General features: G+C 41.4%; 1 protein-coding gene across 2 annotated transcripts in view; it reads right to left on the reverse strand.

Moving 5' to 3' along the window:
* The window catches only part of ptchd4 (patched domain containing 4), a 189,900-nt gene extending 175,662 nt beyond the window's left edge, over positions 1-14,238 (reverse strand). Inside the window, exons 1-2 of one of the 2 annotated variants that reach the window (XM_051960662.1) lie at positions 13,170-14,238; positions 2,288-2,783 (exon numbers count right to left, since the gene is read on the reverse strand). In XM_051960662.1, the coding sequence (XP_051816622.1) occupies positions 2,288-2,783; positions 13,170-13,769 (1,096 nt within the window). In that variant the 5' untranslated portion in view covers positions 13,770-14,238. The remainder of the gene's footprint in view (positions 1-2,287; positions 2,784-13,169) is intronic. The other variant, XM_022216429.2, reaches the window with a different exon arrangement.
* Positions 14,239-15,145: the final 907 nt, after the last annotated feature.

Here is a 15,145-nt window from a genome sequence, read left to right on the forward strand (position 1 = left end):
TTAAGAACTTATCTTGAGGTTTTCGTGTTTCCTTTAGGCATTTCCACTTGTACACACATTTTCAGTCTCAGCATAGCAACAGATGGATGAACACTGACTACCTTATGTGGCATTCAATTCAGTGCAAGCGTTTCTAAGTCATTTTTTTCACTGAGCTTTTGTTTTTATGGCTTTTAATACCATAATAAACCGAATCACAGTTATAAAATCACATATTAAAGTTTCAGTTCCATGACGGGGTTTGAATTAAAATCTGACCTGAGCTTTAAAAGGTAATGACGTCTCAACAGGGGGTGCTACACTGCCACGACAGATTGGGTATCAGTTTCCATTTCAGGTCTGAGTGTCTGCCCTGACGCCGTTGACATAGTGATAGGGGTGTGTCTCAGTCAGGACCTCCCATGAGGAGGGTGGACATCTGCTGCCTTTGAGGTCTTGTCACATGAAATTACAGACTTAATCAATTCCTCTCCATCTCCTTTGCCCTTCTCCATCTCCTCCCTCTGGATGTGTCTTTCTCTGTTTCGTGTTTCTTCTCCACCTCCTCCTCCAGTATCTGTCTCTACCGGGCCTCTTTCCCTGCACCCTGCCTTCCTTTTCTCTCCTACTATACATAACATACATTTTTTTCTTTGCTCTTTTCTCCTTGACTTTCCTTTTTAGCCAGTCTCCCCCTCTTCTCCCCTGCCTCTAGGTCACAAGGAGCTGATCCAGCCTCCTGTTCCTGAGTCTTACTTAAACTTCAGTTATGTCAGCCGGCCTGCAGCAGAAGCTGCACCAAAGCCCCGGGGATCCGGTGACCTTAGGAGTGCACAGGGAGGATATGTAATATATGCTGTAGAGTAAATGGACAAGGTATGGCTTAAAACGTAAAAGGAGGAGGAGAAGGGAGTTATGGGATGAGACGGAGTGACAGAAACAGCATAGAAGGTGACAGAAGTGTGCAGAATAAGAGAGAACAACGGAAAAAATACAGTTTGTCACACTGCTGTTGTATTTTGTAATGCTGTATGTATGAAGTAATAAATACAGTAAAATTGTCTTTCAAACTGTTTTTTTCATTCTATTTATCTTGATATTGTCCAACATTAGTTGCCTCTATGTAACAGTTCTGATTTGCATTTGGCAGAGTTCGCCATTTCTGCAGCTGTTTGGCAGCTGTATTGGTGATAACGTATCTGCTTCTTTATAGCCAGTTGCATGTAAATGCCAAAAAATACTGGCCAATCTAGCTTTTCAGAATTTGTTGTCAACTCTTCAAAACTAAAAGAGACAAATGTTTTGAAGATAAATTCATTACTATTACTCACAGAAAAAAACATCTGTATGTTTTTATCCTTGAATGTTCGATCTGACCAGAGCTACCATTGAGGACACAAAGGCCTTTGAGGCTTTGCTACCACAGAGAGTTCATTATTTTCATCTTAAAAGCATTTTTTTTAAAGCTTTCATGGTGTCGACACTATGTTTTTACAGCTTCATAATTCCCCAATAAGTTCAGAAAAGTTTCCTGACTAGAACCATGAACATTTAAAAAGGGGGCCTTCCTTTTCAAGCTATGATTTTCTTTGCAACTTTCAAAGACTCGCTCACCCTTGAAAACTCGATGGTTGCGCTGTGAACTCATGAATTTTGATGATTTGGGAGAGTTTTTTTATTAAGTCATGATTATGCACAAACACTGACTTACTTTCCATGTTCGCTTCAGTCCAACATGTTATGTTTAAATCATCAACTCCTACTGTGTACATCCTGAACAGCAGTTCTTGCAAAAAGTGTGTCAAACAATGAAAGTTGAAGGCTGAAAAATGACTTCAAATACGCATTTGAAGAAAGTAGCATATTTAAATGTAGGTGGCTTCATGGTTCCATACAGTACAAGGGGATTCTAAAATGTGATAGTCCTGTGCTGCTTCTCATATTGGCTATAGACGTCAATAGAGTTAATTATTAAAGCCTGTACCGTGATGATAATATTGCAGACAAATAACAAACAACCTGCACAGCTGCATCTGTCTTAAAACAACAACAACAAAAAAATCACAGGAAAAAAAAATTTCAAATTGTCTGACAAAAGAAAGTGCTACACACATGAAGGCACACATGCCGCTCAGTGTTTTGCTACATCAACTACAGCGAACCGCTGGCATCCACTCGGAGGAAAAGCCCATCACAATTCAACTAATCCCCTCCCCAATCAACCTACTGTGAATGTCAACCTCTGATAAGCCCCTCACCCAACCGTCGCAAACACACAGTCTCAGTAAGAACCCTCATTCTCACTCACCCATGGCGAAGAACGGGATCCCCAGCAGCGTGGAGTTGAACTTCCCGTCCGATATGAAGAAGATCCCAGCGGCCGTCACATTAGCGATGCAAATGGTCAACACGCCCAGAAGGCCCAGGAACGGCTTCCCCCTCAGACAGTCCCGCATGGAACTGGAGATGGTGGCGGCCAAGAGCACCAGCACCAGGCTGACCAGCACCTCCCCCTTGGCCAGCACGCCCGTCTGGTGGAAGTCCCGCCACAGGCTGAAGGAGGTGAGGGACTGGATGTGGAGCTGGTCAGGTGCTTGGGGTGCCTCGAACGTGGACAGCCGGCTGACCAGGGCACAGAACTCGTTCTCCCAACGCTCTGCGATGGCATCCTGCACCGGGGGTCCGTGGTTACGGAGATAGTAGGTGATCTGGACAGCCCGAGCAAACTTGACCTGCTGGTCACGGCTGTTGGGTGAGAAGGACACGCCACCCAGCTGGTGTCCGATGAAGGACACACGACCATCCTGCAGGGAAATCGGAGATATCTGACATTAGCTCTGATGAAAGTACAACTGGCATGAAAACAGCAACACCACAGAGACTTCAAAAACTCTGTCGCCTTTGACAACACTTAATTTGACACCAGTTTTTAGATAGAAGCTTGAACCTACAAAGAGCAGGGCAGAAGCACATTCTAAAGATTCAAAGGATCCATTCCCACCACTTTAGTCAGCAGTTAGAGATTTAACGTCATTTCATCTAAAACTAAACTCAAGTTGAGGTACCCAAGAAAATTGGCTCGATAAACGAATGCTTCTTCACAGTGACTTCAGGATTTCAAGTCTCTTCCCCTACTGATCAAACTTAACGGGACAATTTGAGACAACTAAGACACGTAATTTTAAAATACCTTAGACTGTAGATGAAAAGCCAATTCTCCTAACTCACTGTAGTTTGTAGGTGGACATACCTGCATTAGGAGTTGTCGAAGCAGACTGATGCTAACTGTTGCATTCATTTATTTTGTGGAGCCCAAACATTATTTTTTACAGTGTAGTTTTCTGCCTCACACTGATATTGCAGCTGTGGACAGAGATGGTGATATATTGTGGAGCCTGATGTGCTGCTCCATAGTAATTTTGAAATTAATCAAATTATACAGCACATGCAAGAGATCACAGTGACAAGCATTTGGAGATAATGTAATTGTGCAAAAAGAATTGTGAAGAGCAGCGAGGGGTTCAATGAGGCAGCTGGGACAATGAAAGTAGGAAGCATCAGTCTGTCAAGAGGAAATCTGAATATATAAGGGACGGAAGGTTACTGTTGGCACAACCTTTCATTGTTAACCTGAAAATATTGCCAGAGTAGCACTGCAGATGTGCATGATGTCAGAAGTTCAGCAGTTCAGTCCAAGAAATAGGACCATAGGATGTTGGACCTCAGGACTACCTTGCAAAAGAGGTTCAAGAGGTACAAAAAAAATGTTGTATGAAAAGTGTGACACAAACTGAAATCCTAAAAAATATGTAAAACTTCATGCACAAGTGTCTAAAGGGATGGTTAAAAGATTTACTTTGACTATCGAGCTGTATTTTTGTCAGTTAGCTTCACCCAGGAAAGACATTAAAAGCACTTGTCAAAACGACAAATACAAAGAAAACCTGCTCAAAGACTAATACTGAACTGAATAAGTCAAAATATGTTCCCAACTGAGCTTCAAAAAGCTACTGAACCATTTAAAAGCACATCAGTTGTAATCCCAGCACTGTTAATAATGGTGTGACATTAAAGTGCAGCATCTAATGGTCACAAATAGTAACAAGAAAAAAAATGTTACTCACAGCTATTGATAGCATCTATAGATTAGTTTTATTTACCACCTTTAATCACAGCATGTAACATTTGAGTCATATACTTGTGAGCTGATACAGAATGTGGTTTTGTATCAAATGTTTTCTTATTTGTTTCCACTGTAGACCTTGTGGTATGTCAAATTTTCCAAGTGCTACTTAAAAACTACTAAAAATGGTTGGGGGGAATCACTGCTTTGAAATGATTAATGAAAACATGTGTAATGATCACTGACTATATATAGAGAAATCATCCATGACATCACCCATAGGTGTCTGCACAGCAGTTCTGAAGCTAAGGATGGGGCTGTCACCACCTTGGTAGTGGCTGACTGCTTTTAAATCCTCGAGAATCTGAAAATTACCAAAGAGGTGGCACTAAAGCAGACCATGGAGTATCCTCTGACAGTACCCACTTGTCACTGAAAGCATCTATGCTCTGAACTGTCTATAACTGCTCAACATTTAATACCATCATCTACCAGACTTTTCCAGAGCCACTGCAGGAGCACTGAACATTGTCAGGGACTCCTCACACCCTCTCCATAAACTCTTTGAACTGCTGCCATCAGGTAAACATTTTCAGAGCATTAATGGCAGAACCTCCAGACTGATCAACAGCTTCGTTCGACAAGCTGTCATAATATTGAACTACTGATCTGGTTTTCGGATCCTGGAGAAATGCTCTGTGAGTTTGCCATGATATAAAAAAGCTGATTTGATTTTTGATTTGATAACTCGAAGCATTAATACAATTGAATTAGCTTGGTTATCTAAAAATCCACTACCTCATAGTTGTCATGAACCTTGAAATTAGGTATAGAGACCAAAACAGTTTCTTGTTCAAGAGTGTAAACATGTTTATTTCAACTATAAAGTTTAATATTTTAACATGGAGGTCTATGAAGACTGACCCACATTTGGAGCCAGCCTTATGTGGCCATTTGAGGAACTGCAGTTCAATTCATATCAATTTTATTTCTATAGTGCAGATTCACAACATGTCATCGCACAGCGCTTAGCATAGTAAGGTACAGACTTTACAAATTATAAACAGAGAAAGTTGCCCAAAGTTGCTTTTGGATTACCTATGAGCGACGGTGGAAAGGAATGAAAAAACTCGTAGGGAAGGGGGAAAAAAACTTCCGGCAGAACCAGCCTGAGGAAAAGCACCCATCGGCCTTGACCATTTGAGTGAATTCTGTTGGCTTTGATTTGTTTTAATGATGTTTTGTCATCTTTGATTGATTATTCCCAACACATTTATGATGTGACATTAAAGTGACATATCTAAATGTCATAATAAGATCCAGATTCCAAGTTCTAAAAATAAAGTGGATGCACAGTAAATTTCACCTTTGTGACTAGCTAACCATTTCCTACTTTGAATGCTAGCACCATCATTTGCCTAGTAATGGGAAAATGTTACTATGTATAAAGCTGACTTTTTGGCAGCTTGTGTTTAGCATATGCTGTTGCCTAAAATGTTAGCCTTATGCACTGAATAACATAGCTGATAATGTAATGCCATGCAAACATGATGAGACATTTTTTATTTTGTAGGGCTATCAGGATACAAGAATTCACAGAGATATCGCAGTATCTATGGAAAATTAGAGAAAAAAGTATTTTGCCATGTTTTGGGCTATTAATTCAACTTCAAATACAAGTATAGGGAGGTGGCATGAGTCTGTAACCATAATTACTGTAAGTCATTTCTACAATCAACTGTTGAGCAAATAATTACTTGCGCTGGAATTCTGATGATAATATTTTATGTGCATTGCAAGCATGATAAAAATGTAGATTTTTTTTTAAATCAAGGTTAAAACATTGTGCTATTCAAAAACAAAAAACAAACAAACAACAACAAAAAAACCTCAGCAAATGGCAAAACAGAAAGTACTTCTCACTTTTGGATCTCACACAGGCCTGTTAGATGAAAGAATATAACTGATTTCCACTACTTTCATTGATAGATTTAGCTGGATTTTCCGTTTCCTGAGCCATTAGCTGAGTAAATGCTTTAGCAATTTTTGAAGTATAATGATCAGTAGATGAATATTAAATATAAATTCAAAGCCCTGTTAGGAAGGTTCATAGCAAATTAGCACCTATTTACAACAAAATTGAAATTATTTTTATATAGAGAACATTTTTTAAAAAAGAAGGTTAATATATCCAAAATAAACTGAGCGATAACGTCTCAGGAACTCTAATGCCAAAAACAACTCAGTGTTAAAGGTAATTTAGTTCACATACCATCACAAGCTCATATTTCTTGTCTATGTTTCACTTCCATTGCTTGGCATCGACATTAGTGGATGGTGGACAATTTGGCGTATGACAAATTTGAAATCGTGGTGGATTTAATTCAGTGATTCAAATCAAATCATGCACAGACTGTATTTCAACCCAGCAGGCTCATTCACTTGGTTTAACTGTACACTACAATTTGACTAAGATATAATTAATATTTCCCCAGACTATTTAATAAGGAAACCAAGACTCCCACCCACTATTGTGTTGTGAATTTGCACCCTGGCATGACACTGTTTTGTTGATGCAACCGGAACAATTTCAACTTTAATTTGCTGCTTATTGTTGATAGGATTTATCTTGTTACCAACACAATAATCCAGCACAATCAAACAGTTGCGATGTGCTGTTTCACAGCAGGGAGCCTGATATAAATCTCATGCTTCGAGATAAATAAATCCCTGTGATTGTTTGCTTCAGTTTCTGTTAATTTACTTGAACAAGGGGGGAAAAATGGATGAGTTATTTCTGCTCTTGGCATTATGTGAGCAGCAGGGTAAATTGATGGTGGAAGACAATACACCTTAAAGTCACATAATTGAGCCCATTCATAAGTCAACAGCCAGGTTTTCTGTCAGTCTGACACTTTATTACTCGTTTCAGATATATGAATTTATAAAGTGAGATCTGCATGTTATTTTTTAATCCAGATCATTACTCTCTAAAATAATCCTCCTCAGTGTTTCAAATTTGTCATTTCATGACAGTGTACAAGTGTGTTTATGTAATGTAATCACTCAGTAATTGCTAAGGGAACTTGGAAAGCTTTAGCTCCAATTTCACTTGTGTAATTGCACAAAGCTCAAATTAATCTACCACAGTGACTTCCTCAACTTCACTAAAGCATTTCAAATGAATCTCAACAGTCACAGCACTCTTCGAACGTTTGCATACCACACTGAGTCAATCGATGCACAAACTGCAGAGCGGAGACACACATGTGCCTTTCCTGCTCCAGCACAGTGAATGATGAGACATAATCAGGGCAACAACTTCTGTAGCTGCAGAAAACTGCTCAGTGCAGCTTTGTTTTCTAATCTTGATTGTGACCACTTTTGGAAAGACAAAATATAGTTTTCAACGTGTGCCAGAGAGAGAGTGTATGACAGAGTGAAGGTGCCACACAACCATGTGTGATATCTGTGTTGAGTGATGTGTGAAAAAGGGGTAAGCGACACCTCTCAAGCTTTCTGAGGAGAGACAGAGGTGACAGGTGGATTTGAGAGGTGGAGAAACAAGCTTTTAACAATTCTTCTCAAAAAGGATTTAGTTCAGTATAGTTACTGTGCTATTGCAGTGTCCTTTTTGAAGCCTCTTAATAACAAAACAAGTTTACATGTATGAACATTCCTCAGCTGAAGGACGATACCACCAATTGTTTGAATCGAAATATGATGTCTAAGATTTGAGCAGCTGTAAAATTGAAGTTCACATTTGCTTGACCTGAGATAAACTGTGGACTGAGTGTCAGCAAGGAGAGCTCCAATATTTCTGCCATACTGGCTATCAGCAGACAGTCCCATACCAGCACTGCCATATGTCCAGTCTGTTGCTGTGACAACTTTGGCACTTCAACCAGCAATCGACAAGCTCTAATTAACCATTTGACAGTAGTTGTAACAGTTGGTAGTTGGAGTGCTGGAAAGTGTGTATCTCTCACATTGATTACTTGTGCTTCCTGATATTACTTAAATCCATGTTAACGTATTTACCGTATACACCCATCAACCACAACATTAAAACCAGCTCTCTAACAACACGTACACGCTCCCCAGTACAGGCCTTGCCTTCAAAGACCTCTTAAGGTGTCCTGAGGTAGCAGATAACAAGACTTTAGCAGCAAATTCATGTGTTCCTTCTATGGATCAGACTTGTCTTTTTTTTTTTTTAGAACACCATATAGATGCTTCATCAGATTGAGATTTGAAGAATAGAAAGGCCACCTTGAACTTCCTCAAACCATTCCTGAACAATGCTTTCTGTGTGGCAGGAAGCCTTATCCTACTTGGAGAGGTCATTAGGGAATACCGCTGCCATGAAGGGGTGTGTTTGGTCTGCAACAGTGCTGAGTTGGGTAGTACATGTCAAAATAACATCCACATGAATGCAAGTCTGAAGGTTTCCCCACAAAATTAGCTCAGAGCATCACACTGCCTCCGTCGACTCACCTTTGTCCCATAATGCATCCTGCTGCCATCTCTTCTTTAAGTATACAACACACATACACCCAACTATCCACATAATGTGAAACAAAGCGTACTCCATCAGATCAGGCTACCTTCTTCCAGTGCCCCATGGTCTATTTCTTCATTCTTGGTTGGCAACAGGTCTCAGGTGTGTTCTGACACCTTTCTATCAAAGCCAGCATTAAACTTTTCTGCAATCTGTGCTAGAGTGGCTTGTCTGTCGGATCAGCCCACACAAGCCAGGCTTTACTCCGTACATACATCAATGAATCTTTGAGTAACCAGTTGTCATACCTTGGACCACTTTTGGTCGGTACTAACCTCTGGCAGATTGGGAACACCCTTCAGGATCTGCAGATTTGGAGATACTCTGACTAGGCTTGTTCACGTCACTCAGATCTTTTCCCTGCCCATTTTCCTGCTTCCAACACAACTTCAAGAACTGACTGTTAACTTGCTGCCTAATACATCCCATCCTGTGACAAGCACCATTTTAAAGAGATAATCAATGTTATTCACTTCACACATCAGTGGTTTTAATGTTGTGGCTGATATACATTTCACCTTAATAGGGTTTTAAAGCTTCAGTGGGCCCATTTACAATATTATGTCATCCTCTTTAATGTGTTTTTATTTATGTGACAGCTTAAAAAGATTCCACAACTTGAAATACAGCAGACAGAGCAAAACAAAGAGTATATATATATTAAGCAGTTTCTCCTGGGAACAGAGCTAAAGTTCAACTCAGCAAAAAGTAGGACTTTTTTTATTTTATTTTTTTACAAAGACTACGACTGTATAACAAGTCGAGAAATAAACCCCAGTGGTGACATCAAAGAGAAGGATGAGGCATAAGAAGTCAGGCAAATGAATTAACCCAGACAGCTCGTCAGACAGGCAGACAGAGAGAAGGAGGATTCAGGAACATGGAGAGTGCAGAGTGACTGATACAGCATAAGGAGAGCTGCTGGAGGAAGGAGGTCACATCAACCTTAATGACTGAAACACTGTGCTTCATGTTGGAGAGAAGTTACTGATGTGAGCGCGCCTGAGAACATGCATGCATATTATATAATGTCAAGGAAATCTTGTTCGAGAGAAAGCTTTTGTATTCTTTTGACATCGAGACAGAAGCTGGCATGTGCATACGTTAGGACAAGGCTAGAATGACATGAATGTTGATGGCTACAATGAATTTCCTATATGAGAAAATAAGGAGAACTGGCTACATTTAGGGCCAACACTAGCTATTACTTTGACATTACTATTAATCTGCTGGTTATTTTCTTGATTCTCTTTGTTATTCAAATGTCAGACAATAGTGAACAGCCTGAGGTGTTGTATTTTGAAAGCTTGTGTAATTCAAAATAATGTCCAAACCCAAAGATATCCAGGTTTATTTTCATATGTGACACCATAAAGTCTCACAAAAGTTTATAAAAGCTGAAATTTGTGAATATTTTGCATTTTGGCTCCAAAAATTGCACTTATATCTGCAGATGGATTCTGAATAGCGGTTGCATCAAGAAAACACACTACATGAGAACGTTTTGGTTACATAAAGTCAAATAGCAGAAGGCGAAAACCTTGCAATTTCTGCTATCTACCCAATACAGTGAAGCTGAACTGAATTTAGTCTGAAATGTTGAAAAAAAAAAACATTCAAACACCTCAGCAGCAATTTGTCTTTCCAATATGGTGTGTGATGTCCTATTACACTGGCTAAATCACAGGCCTCAGTGTGTACAATTTTCATTGGAACTATGTCCTATCATCCTCAAACACTCTGCACTATGATCAAAATCCCATTTCTTTTCAAATTGCACTTGCAAAAGTTACAAGAAGGAGCCCAATACCACTAAAGCTATGCAAGAAAATGGCTTTTTGCAACTGTACTGGCGCTTCATTAATAAGGAGGCCAGATGACAATAAAAGAGGAGGGATATAGAAAAGAATGAAATAAGACAGACTTGTACCAATTTGTATTGAAGAAATAGCCCCTGTAAAATCTCACAAACTTACCATATTCACCATAACTACTAAAACAACAGCACAAGCAGCTAGAAGTGACTGTATGTCTAACATAAGGGCAAATGGGAACACATCTGTTTGTATTTAGGTGAACAGATTATTTTCTGATGAAAATACAACATGGCAGAGATAGATATTACTCCATGATCGCATATAATAAAGAATAAATAGCAAATGACAGTGAAATGACTCACTGTAGGTGTACTGAAACTGATAATGTCTATTTTTTTACATTAAAATGATAATTTACACATAACCAGTGACTGAATATAGTAAAGCAAAAGATAGAGAAATGTCACTGCTGTCAATGACAAAATGCAATATTTCAACTTAAAATCAAAAACTGCCCCGTTTTTTGATTTCTGATCCAACATCAGTTGTCTGAACATCCATCCATCCATCCTCTATACACCGCTTTATCCTCATTAGGGTAGCGGGGGGTGCTGGAGCCTATCCCAGCTGACTCGGGCGAAGGCAGGGGACACCCTGGACAGGTCGCCATTCTGTCAGTTGTCTGAACAGATATCTTAAACTTTCAAGTGACAGTGTCCTCTAGTGGCCATAGGTGGTCGTGTAAAACCAAATGAGCATGAAGTAGTTTTGTTACAGAGCCACAAATTCTGTACAGGGAGGTCAGGGTGGATGGATGGGTCAAAAATAATTGAAATTACACTTTAACAACGTACACTGCTGTTAACATTTCTTTAGTATGTTTTTAAACACTACTGTTTCATTAACTTTCCTGTATTTTTTATTATTGTAAACATAATGAATAAGATATGTAAGCTTTAACAAAGTATCAGTTTTAACACAAACCAGGCTCTTTTCCCAAAACCGATGAATTGTGCACCTTTCTGTGTATATTGACTCAATAAAGCAATGACTTTACCGACCTAAACTGCATTTAAACTTGATTTTCTAAGCATGAATATGTGATTTATTTTTTTTTTATTAAACTGTTTCAAAAAAAATCCAGCTAGTAGCTAGCTAGTATGTTACAATAGTAAATGCAGCAGGAGTAAGTATAAGTAATTGTTATAGAGGCACAAAGTCAGGAGAAGGAGGAGGTCAGGGTGGACTGGACAGAACACGGGAAAGCACTGATCAGTTACCATTTAGCATAGAATTAATCAGTAGCCTGAAACTACCATTCATAGTCTTACTTAAAACACAGTAAAGCAATGACACTGACCACTGACCTTCCTGAATCTATTAAGAAGCATTTAGGGCATAACTTTCCTGGGGAAAAAAAAATCTAAATTGCTTTACTTGAAGGGACATGGGTTTTAGTAGGTTATATGATGCTTTATCTGAAAACTACTAAATTCAAAACCATATTGGTCTACTGTTGGGATCCAAAAGAGAAATCCACTATGTATCCTTCTATGAACATCAGAAACCGTACAGTCTGCAACAGGACGATGGACGGCCTCGACACTCGGCTCAGACACTGACACTGCACAGAAAGCTCACACTGCTGAGGAAGCTCTCAGTGGAAGTTACAATCTGCCATGCTGGACATCAGGCGTGCAATACTCTGAATTTGTGCTTGTGTCATTCTGAGTCCACAGTGCATGCAAGATTACAGTCGCATGTAATTCAAAAAAATATCTGACTTGTGAAAACAAGTGGCTATGCTTATATCATATCACAACCATGAAAGTGATAAAATGCTTCACACATTGCACAACTGGAAGCCATAACCTTGGCACTGTGCTTGCCTTGCAACGTGACAATGATGAAATTTGATTAAATCTGTATTTTAAAAAAAAAAATCATGGCAGATATTGCAATTGAATACAACAGATTTTCAGATTGCGTGAACACCTCATCAGATGCTGCATCTGCACCTCATGCGTGTGTGTTGGCCTGGAGTCTGCACTTGTGTGTGTGTGTGTGTGTGTGTGTGTGTGTGTGTGTGTGTGTGTGTGTGTGTGTGTGTGTGTGTGTGTGTGTGTGTGTGTGTTGCTACATGCAGCATTTTGATAAGTTTTGCAGCTGGGAGGCTGTGTGTGATTGATACAGCTGCTTGTGTGCTGTCAGATCCCACTGAGTGATACCCAGGAAGATGCAGGAATACCCAGGAGTCTATTAGTTACTGTAGCCATGTCAGGCTGCATGTGCAGGCTGGAGAAGACAAGGAGGGGAGACACTGCATAAAAAAATGACACAGGATATCCCATAGTGTGTGTGTGTGTGTGTGTGCTGGAGCAGAACAGTCAGCGGCTATATGCAGCCAATCAATTCACCTGCACCAACAAGGGAGGCTGAAACAGTGAGAAGCCGGCTGTCTTGTGTTATGGAGAGGGTTCCCTCGCCGGTTGATATATGTAGCAACATGCAGCCTCACATCACAGCCTAAGCGAATACAAGCCCTACTGCGTTCATTCAGAAATTATGGCAAGCTCGGAGGGCCATCCTGCTACAGCTATGCACATGCTGCTGCTGCACTGTCACCACGGCTCTGATGGAGAGCAGGGGGGAAGAGACGGGCCTGGATGACATGCATAGAAAAGCTCACCTTTAACGTTGTGTTTGGATAGCTCACGGGCACCTTATGGAAAGTGCTGTTGGAGAGCACAGCCTGCCTGATGTCTTCGAAGATGGTGATGATATCATCCAAGAGGCAGCGTTTGTCCCTGTGGCTCAAGACGCAGAGGTGCGCGAACGTGTAATTGAATCCCTTATAATTGACGCGCAGGTCCAGCACCTGCTTGTGGACCTGCAGGACCTGGTCGGCCAGTTCCAGGATGTTCCCCCCGGACTTGGCCAGTAGGATCAGCCTGCCATATCTGCCCGGGGTGTGCAAATCCGAGTACAGCTTGTGCTTCGACTGGTCGATGGGAAACAGGCTGTTGGCGAGACTCCGCTCGATCTTGGCGAGGCTGTGCGTCGGGGCGACCAGCACCTCCAGGTTCGTCTCCGGCTTGAATCGGCTCAGCACGGTAGATCCGAAAATGATGGTGAGGACGGCGGGGACGGTGAGGAAGAAAACGGGGTGTCTGCTAACGAATAAGCCCAGCCAGTAGAACGAAGCCTTGAGCCCTCTGTGTATCACTTGCCGCAGCATCCTCCACAAAATCCAGCTTGCAGATGTCCCGTGTCCTCCGATGAAGCACATGTGACATCAGACTCCGATCCCCGGCTTCTTTTAGTACAATTCCAATTACACCAGGCTACAACGAGCGGCACCACACGCACGCACACACTCATTCACTCACACACACGCGCGCACACACGCACTCACACACAACACCTGGAAGGAAAAAAAAACAGCACTGCAGCAATTCGCGGCAAGACAGGCGGACACACACATCCACACACACACACGCATCCACACACGCCCGCACACGTGCGCGCGCACGCACACAGAAGGAGACAGGGCAGACAGTCAGAAAATCATCGTGCAATCAGGAGCGATCCGATACGAGCCAGCCGGTTGTCTGATCTCAAGCCATTCCGCCTCCGTGTCGACGGTGGAGAGAAAAGCCGAGAGCCTCCTTCGCTGCACCGGCTGCAGTAGCAGCGACGAGCCGCGGCGGTGCGGTGAGCATGTGTGCCTCGTGTCTGCCTCTACAGCTCCAACACCAGCGGTGGCGCCTGATTTATGTACTTAACTGTAAACCATGTGGCGGGAGGGTTTGAGGAGGAGAGAGGAGGGAGGAGGAGGAGGTCGGAGTGATGCCTGGTTATTTTAGGAAATGGGAAGGCAACAGGCAACATGAGAGTTGTAAAAAAAAAAATGTTCCTGCAGGTGGCTGAGAGTGACCAGCAGCAGCACTTGCAGGAATGAGTCAGTCTTGGCTTCATGAATGGGGAAAACCCAACTTGTGTGTTTTGTGTTTCCCACTGAGTGCTTCAAACAGGCAGAGTGGTGTGGCTGGAATCAGGGAACACAGACCTCCTTGCCTTTTCCCAGCTTATCTGGCCTGATTTTCCACCTGCAGACCTCCTCTCCTCTGATCAAGTGTAGATGTTTGAGGAATTTTCCATCCCATGTGCCTCCATTCAACAAGTCCATGTCCACGCTTTTTACTGCTCGTGTGAAAATGTCACACAGTATGGGGAGAAATTTTCTACTGATATCCATTTTACAGCCATTTCTGACTGATGACGGTGAAGACAGGCCCACTGCCGTTTCTCATAAATGACCTTGAGTCATCTCTCCCTGAGCATTATGAGGAAGTGTCAAAGCTTCAATTCGACTATCAAGAACTAATGTTACAAAACCGTTGCATTTCAGTCTGACTCATCTTGTGAGAGCAGCAGGTGAGTTAGATAGATGAAATCTTGTTTTTTGTTTATTTGTCCACCAAGACCAACAAGTCTTCCAAAATAAATTGCAAAATACGTCATTTTTAACATGTTACGATGCTTAACAGTGCCTTCCAAAACAAGACTTTCCCTCCCTTTGTTCGTGCAAGTTACGTTTTATTGTTAAGTAGCCTCTAGTGGTCACACGATACAGCCTCAGGTGTTTCCGCAAATGCCCGAATT

The sequence above is a fragment of the Acanthochromis polyacanthus genome, chromosome 16 (assembly GCF_021347895.1).
Source record: "Acanthochromis polyacanthus isolate Apoly-LR-REF ecotype Palm Island chromosome 16, KAUST_Apoly_ChrSc, whole genome shotgun sequence".
Classification (NCBI taxonomy): domain Eukaryota; kingdom Metazoa; phylum Chordata; class Actinopteri; family Pomacentridae; genus Acanthochromis; species Acanthochromis polyacanthus.